The sequence below is a fragment of the Paroedura picta genome, chromosome 6 (genome assembly GCF_049243985.1).
Source record: "Paroedura picta isolate Pp20150507F chromosome 6, Ppicta_v3.0, whole genome shotgun sequence".
In the NCBI taxonomy this organism is placed as follows: domain Eukaryota; kingdom Metazoa; phylum Chordata; class Lepidosauria; order Squamata; family Gekkonidae; genus Paroedura; species Paroedura picta.
Genome location: NC_135374.1, coordinates 123793671 through 123800920, shown reverse-complemented (window position 1 = coordinate 123800920; position 7250 = coordinate 123793671). Strand labels below are relative to the sequence as shown.

General features: G+C 45.9%; 1 protein-coding gene across 2 annotated transcripts; it reads left to right on the top strand.

Moving 5' to 3' along the window:
* Positions 1–95: 95 nt before the first annotated feature.
* On the top strand, positions 96–7090 carry LOC143840492 (uncharacterized). Of its 2 annotated transcripts, XM_077344114.1 has the most exons (5): positions 556–578; positions 3159–3226; positions 3953–4022; positions 5264–5427; positions 6039–7090. In XM_077344114.1, the coding sequence occupies exons 1-5, from the start codon at positions 558–560 to the stop codon at positions 6265–6267; spliced, it is 552 nt and encodes a 183-aa protein (XP_077200229.1). In that variant the 5' UTR covers positions 556–557; the 3' UTR covers positions 6268–7090. The 2 variants fall into 2 exon arrangements, with proteins under 2 accessions (XP_077200230.1, XP_077200229.1); XM_077344115.1 differs by having other exon boundaries at positions 96–3343.
* Positions 7091–7250: the final 160 nt, after the last annotated feature.

Genomic DNA, 7250 nt, shown 5'->3' with positions numbered 1-7250 from the left:
AGCTCCCTGTCTTTGGGAGTCCCCAGCGCTGTTTCCCCAGCCTCTTGTCTTAACTGGGTAGAGAGCAAAGTCATGAAAATTAGCCAAGTCCTGCAAGAAACTGGCAAGATGCCACAGAGAAGTGGGGACATAGAAGGTGCCCTGTTTCCACCTGTGCTCCCTTCCCCCAACCTTCTTGGCTATGTGTGGGCTGCTTAACTTGGCATCAAGACATTTCCCTCGAGAAACACAGCCAATGTGGGAAATGAAGCATGTGGGTGCGGAAAAACTTCCTACTTCCTCAGCCTGAGTAGTTTGAAAAACTGACACTCTCTCGATCTAAGGAGAAGCAGAGCCTCTGATTTAGGGATCTTTACCTGGATAGAGGACAAGCGCCTCAATAGGCGGCCAGTAACCATGACACACCAGATCATCACAAAAGGATGTAAGGGAATTGAAAAGGCACTCGGGCATAACAGCAGCGAAGGGTTATGTGCAGAAGAACATGAAGAACTGCATGCCAGGGGGGAGGGGGAGAGGCCAGCCTCTGGCCGAGTGGGAATTCTGTGCCAGAAAACATGCAACTGCCTTGTGTCCAGGTGAGGAAGGTGGACTCCGTATAATGCAAGTAAGAGGCCTGAACGGAGTTTGCCTCTCCTCAGTCTGCTGAGCTGGGTAGCGTATGTCAGTCTCTCCAGAGATGGCCGAGTGCAGGGGGCTTCAGGCGGACCTTGCAAAGGTCCCAAGGAAGTAGTGAGAAGCTTCACTGGTTACAGAAGAGCAGAGGGGTCGGGGCCCTAAATAAAGAGATGTCTTGTTTAGAACAAATCAACAAAGGCTTGACAGGTGGCTTCTAAATTGGCTGCCAATGTGAATATAGCCAAGATGGAGCAGGTAGAAAATGTCAGAGCTTCCCTCCCATTTATCCAATGTTATTACTGAACCATGTGGCACCTGCCTTATGACTTCCATGCTCTCTGTAAACTCCCCCGAGACACGAGGGAGGGTGGCATGTAAACAGAAGAAGTCGTTAAATTTCAATGAGCGGTCTTCCTGGGGTGTGGCCTTCCAGGCCTTTGAACCTGTGAGTGCAGCTTCTCTGAAGGCACCTGCAAAAAGGGGCCGGGCCCCACACGGTGGAATATTCAGAGACAAAAGGAGAGAGAGAATTGGGCAGGCACCGCCCTTAACAAAAATGAATACTGATACTAATTTGTATTTAATCAGGGCTGTGGCAAGTCCTAATTAACATCAGTACACATTTTATTAGTGTTCATAAAAGTAGCACTTATACTAGCAATAAAGCCCATCGTGCTCTAGAAAACGCTTGTGGGGAAAACGTTTGTGCTCATCTCCAGATCATAAAGATCAGCTCCCCAGGTGAAAATGGAGGGGGGACTCTGTGGCCTTGTACTCCATTGAGGTTCAGGGGTGCCAGCCTCCAGGTGGGGCCTGGGGATCCCCTGGAATCACAATTCCTCTCCAGGCAACAGAGATTAGTTCCCTGCCTGGAGGAAATGTCTGTTTCGCAGGACGAACACTGGGCCTTTTGAGAATCCACTCCCAAATCTCCTGCTTGGTGGGATCCTTAAGCGCTCCTCCACAACTCTCTCTAAAGCTGCAGATAAGGCCATGGCTACTCCAAATAATTCCCTGGTCTCTATGTAACCTATTCAGTTTAGGCAGCAATATCAAAAATATTTTATCTTTATTGAAGAAGGGGGAGAGTTTATGTTTATGACTGTGAATCCCCCCTTGTGACACTTGAATTTATTAAAATAGCTATAAACCAACTTAAACACATCCAACAACAACCAACAAGTAACAATTCAGGCCTGCTGTCTTTGGGCCTCCGTCTTTCTGACTTCTGTCCAGGCAGTCCCTTGAAGAAGCACCAACTGGCAGCTGGGCTATCTTGGAAGGTCTTCTGCCCCTCACAGAAGTCTCTGCTATCTTTGGGTTCAGATGGAAGGCATCAGGATACAAATAGCAGCAGAATTCCTAAAATGTTTTCAAACAAAGGGGTGCTTCTGAGGGGAGAGGGCTTCTCCCTGCAGCTTCAGGTCTCCGATCCTACTGGGGAAATTGCATATAACATTCCTTTCAAATAATCCCAACAACTATCAAAATCCAGAATAACAGGCAATTAATATAAGCACAGTCCCCCTTCCAGTAATTAGCATAAGGACTTTTCCTACCTAAAATATTAATATATATATATATAGTTTTCATCCCAAGGAGTGCGCCTGAGGGGAGAGGGCTTCTCTCTGCAGCTCAAGGCTTCCAATCCCACTGGGGAAATTATGCATTTTCTTCCTTATTGTGAGGTTTCTTCAGTTTGCTCATAAACACCAATCCTTGACTAGGTGGAAAAGATTGAGTTGATGGAAAGCAAGCAAGGAACTGAGGCACAGCAGATAACCCTATTCCAACCCCACCTGGGTTCTTGCCAGCTAGGCCCCCTCTCCCTCCCCCATAGTGGGTGTTATCAGTCATTTGGGCATGGGGATAGAGTTATTTATCACCTTGTTTGCTGTGGTTATTCTGTATTGTATTGGTATGTCTTTTTAATGGGGGTTTTAATGGGATTTTTAATGAGGACTTAGTGACCCGTCATTAGCCATTGTATGGGAGTGGCGGGATATAAATCATCACATTAATAAATAAATAAAATCAACCCTTCTGCGCTGTTCCTTCCCACGCCCCACCCCATCTAGTCTCCCAGCTAATTTGGCAGGTAGTGTCTCATTGTACACCAGCTGCCCAAAAAGTGGTCCTTTATATTACTACTACTTATGAGGTCCTTCTATTATTTGTATTAAATTCAAAATTATGTTTCTAGAAATCCCACTGCTGAAGCCTGGAGGGCATAAGAGGTAGGACTCCCACCTGGCATCCCTTTCCTTTTTGTTTTGCTTTCTGCAGGGGAGGAGAGAGGAGAATATTGCCACAGAAGAAGCCCACTCTGAAGCAGATCTCGATCAAGCCAGGCTTGGCATGCAAAGATACGCCCAAGGGCTGGTGGGCAGATCCGGCCAAATGCCTTAAGACTGCAGGAAAACCTGTGTTTGAGCCGTGTCTAGGAAATCACTTTTTTTTTCAGATTTACTCATGAGTAACTAATAGGTTTGTGTTAAAATGGTTGAGAATTTAAATATTAACAGGAGGGTTTGTTGTAGATACTGCTTCACGACGCTCTGAATATGCTCCCAAGACAGCTGCCTTCTCATAGAGGTGCCCACAAAACGTAAGTAGCTTTCTGAGCTTCTCGTTTTCCAAGACAGAACTGCTGTCTAAATAGTGAACTGCTTTCTTTCGAGCACATCTAATGGAAGGGAGAAAAGCACCTCCATTGAATGCAAAGGTAAGTCAAATTAAGGTTAGCTAGAAAGCAGGTCGGTTTTGGCTTCTGTGAGCAGGGAGAGGCTGGATGTTCAAGAGCATTTTATTATTAGAATCCATTTCTGGCACTTGCAGGGGCCCTCCTTTATTGGTGACCATTCAGAGTTTCTAATCGTGAGGCTCTGTGAGGGAGGCCACCTTGCCTGCACCGCTCCACACGGGTTTGTCATGATTGCTGGGATGAAGTTCCCAGTGGACAGGCAGGCATCAGGCAAAGCTTCCAGAGGACTTGGGGGCTGAGAAATGTTAACTCGGGTTGCCTACAGCCCAACCCAAACCTACTATAGCGCTTCTCAATCTGGGGGTCACAACCGCTGCAGGGGGGGGGTGTCAATGGGCCCATTTCCTACAGTTTGCTGAGGCAACAAAGGGGGTCACGACAATAGGTTGAGGTAAGAGGACCAAAAGGCAAGATCTAGTCCTTAATGTTCACCCCATTTGTAAAATTACATTAGTGGAATAAATGTTTCAGATTTGGGTGACAAAATTATTTGGGTCTTGGAGAATACAAAAATAATACATTAGAAAAGTTCTAATATATTGTTTCTGAAATCACTTCTTTTACAAACAGCTTTCCCATTAGAAATAAAGTGGATGCCCCAAAGGAATTTATATTAAGGATGCCCAATAGAGCTCAGGAGGTAAGAACTCTTCTACTTGAATCTATTTATTTATTTATTTATTTATTTATTTATTTATTTATTTATTTATTTATTTATTTATATGCCGCCTTCCCCGAAGGCTCAGGGCGGTTCACATAAAACAGAACAGAGAACTTAGTAAGCACACTTCCTCGTTTGTATCAGTATCAGACTTCAGGTTCTGTATCTCCCGTACATTTCCGATTACTTCAAAGCATCTTGGTGATATGTGTAAAAGATTAATTTGCTGCCAAATTATCAGGGATTCAGATCGATTTGGACTTGGGTCTTCCTCTCCCACCCACCCCCACCCCCATTGAAACAGAAAGTGTTCTGCACTCGATTAGGGAAGCTCAGAATGGGGAGGGGAGCCAAGCACAGCAGGAGTCTCTTTTCTTAAACAAGGGGGAAGGGGGGAGAGAGGATTGGAGACAACAGAGGGGTAATAAATCCAAGAGGCAAATTTCTGCTGAGAGAAGTTAGGGCTTCTGGAGTGCAGTCACTTTAGGACAAGCCTTACAACCGGGAACCAAAGAAGTCTTTGAACTGACTCCCTGGCCAATCAGGGAAGACTACTTTGCTCCAAAGCAGAAGAAGTTAATTTGCAAAAAGGAGACCTACACATTTACTCATGGTGGTTTTTGAAATATCGAGGCTTATATCCACTCCAGGATACCGCAGGGGAAAGTAGAGTCACCACGAATCAATCATGCATGTTGCAGAAGGAAAATTTAAAGTGCCCAAAATCAAAATGGAAATCGAATTCAGGGATTTATTCAATCTGTTAGTGAGTAAAAGCCCTGTGCACACTACACCCTGGTAGCATTCCTCTTCCTGTCAACCACATGTATCTCAGTGGTCTATATGCTTAAATACTTTTATGTTAACTTTGCCACCTACTCTGCATTTAGCATAATTTCTGGGCAGAAAGTTGGGGTGGGGGCAGCGCTCTGCAAGACCTCACAGACTAAGATGGAAGGAATTCTGTATGAATTGCAAGGGAGGTTAGACTCTGCTTTGCAGAGCAGGACTGTAAATGCTAAGATGGCTGCTGGCCATGAAGACTCCCTACCCTTCCACTTACTGGCTTGGACAATGTGCAGGGAGGAATTATAGCATGCAAACTCTGTGGAAGCAGAAGTAGCTGGACAAAACACCAATCTGGTATAACTGCTTCAAAAATGATCTCTGAACACCCCTACAACTTTGACTCAATAACCTAGAAGGATCTCGTTCTCTAGGATGCAGTCATTAACCTCCAGTCTGTGCAGGAGTTGGGCAGGCAGCTGAGTTTCGAGTGGCCCATGGTGGCCAGCGAGCTGGGATTCCATCGCACCGAGATAAGCCAGTTCCACACGGCTACGCCTGAGAAGGCGGCTCAAGCACAGAGGATGCTGGAGTGCTGGTGAGCAGCTTATGGTTGCTTCATTGTTCTACGCTAGCGTTTGGTGTGATTTCTGCTGGACAATGCCAAGGCTGCTCTGCAAAGAAAACTCCACAAGGAGCTAGATTCAGCAGTCAATGGTATCCACTTCTGCATTTTGTCCACCATCTCGGAACTGGTAGGCCCCTGAGACAGGAGGCTGGACGAGAGGGCCCACTGGTCTGACTCAGCAGGGCTCTTCTTTTGAAAGCCTCAGCCTCTTTGCTCTGTGGTTGGACCTCCAGAGGAACTGGTAGGCCGCTATGTGAGACGGGAGGCTGGACTAGAGGGCCCACAGGTCTGGTGCAACAGGGCTTGTCTGATGTACCCCCAAACGTTCTACTATTCTTGTTCTCCTCCTGACCCTTCAGAAGCATAAAGCTGAATACAGACAGAGGGAAGAACCTTTGTAATTATTAAAGTGGGGGAGGAGAAATGAGAATGTGCCCTCCAGTTTTAGAGGAAGGTAGCACATACAGTTCAGAGGTTTAGAAAATGGGTTTCTGCCCCTCGAGTACTAGCATTTTTAAGACTGTTTTAACAGCTGGCTTTCCTTCATTCACTGCATGCCTCTTTCTGCTGTGCACACACAGGTATGAACGATCGTGGAGCAAACTGAACAAGACCAAACTGCTCCAAGATGCTCTGGAACGGTCGGGAAGGAAAGACCTCGCTGATAAACTCCAGTGCCTACACTGGGGCCATCAGAAGTTGAGTGACCGTGTGGAGCTGCCTTCTGCTTTCCCCTTTCTCATTACGGTGTACAAGACTCTCAACAACAAAGAAGGGCTTAAGAAAATCAACCAGCTGGGACAAAAGTAACACCTAGAAATCTTCAGCTCCACCAGTGAACTCAGAAAGTTTTCATGAAGTTGACACATTTTTCAGCACAAAGTTTGTTTACTTGTTCAGAACTCAAAACTGCGAACCACAAAAATATTTAGAATTATTTCAACTTCTTAAAACATTTAGTCAGTTTAGCCTGAATTATGAGTTAATACACAGTGTGCTTCTACGATCTTTTTTTGGGATTTATATTTTAAGATGCTATCCAATTTTGGGTTTAGAAGTCTTAACCTGGGAAGGCAGAGGATTTCATTTGTAGACCCCAAACAGCAGAGAGGGGCAGTCTATAAAGTTAACAATGATTTCTAAAAGGCCAGCTAGCCTGCAGGCTTGACCTGCCTTTATCTTGTATAGGATGGTCTAGAGCAGGGGTAGTCAAACTGCGGCCCTCCAGATATCCATGGACTACAATTCCCATGAGCCCCTGCCAGGGAATTGTACGTCTGGAGGGCCGCAGTTTGACTACCCCTGCTCTAGAGTACTTTGGCTAAAACTCTTCTCCTTAGATGAATCTGCACAAGAAGAAGAACTGGTTCTTTGTACCACGCTTTTTACTACTCAAAGGAGTCTCAAAGCGTTTTATAACTGCTATCCTTCCTTTCCCCACAACAGACACCCTTTGAGGCAGGTGAGGCTGAGAGAGCCCCAAGAGAACTGTGACTGATCCACGGCCAACCAGGTGGCTGCCTGTGAACGAGGAATCACACTTGACTCTTCAGATTAGAGGCCGCTGCTTGTAACCACTACACCCAGCTGGAGTCCTCCATGACCCAAGACACTCTCCTGCTCCCACTGGGTAGTCCAGCCCCAGCACAATTGCTGCACTGACCTGCAAAAGGCTCAAGTTTTAAAAACCAAGCAGGGGGTTCGCTTTGAACAATAAAATGCGCAAAACAAAAAAAGCAATAAAAGGCATAAGAAAACCAGAAATCCTAGCAACAGGAGAGGACCAGAGACAA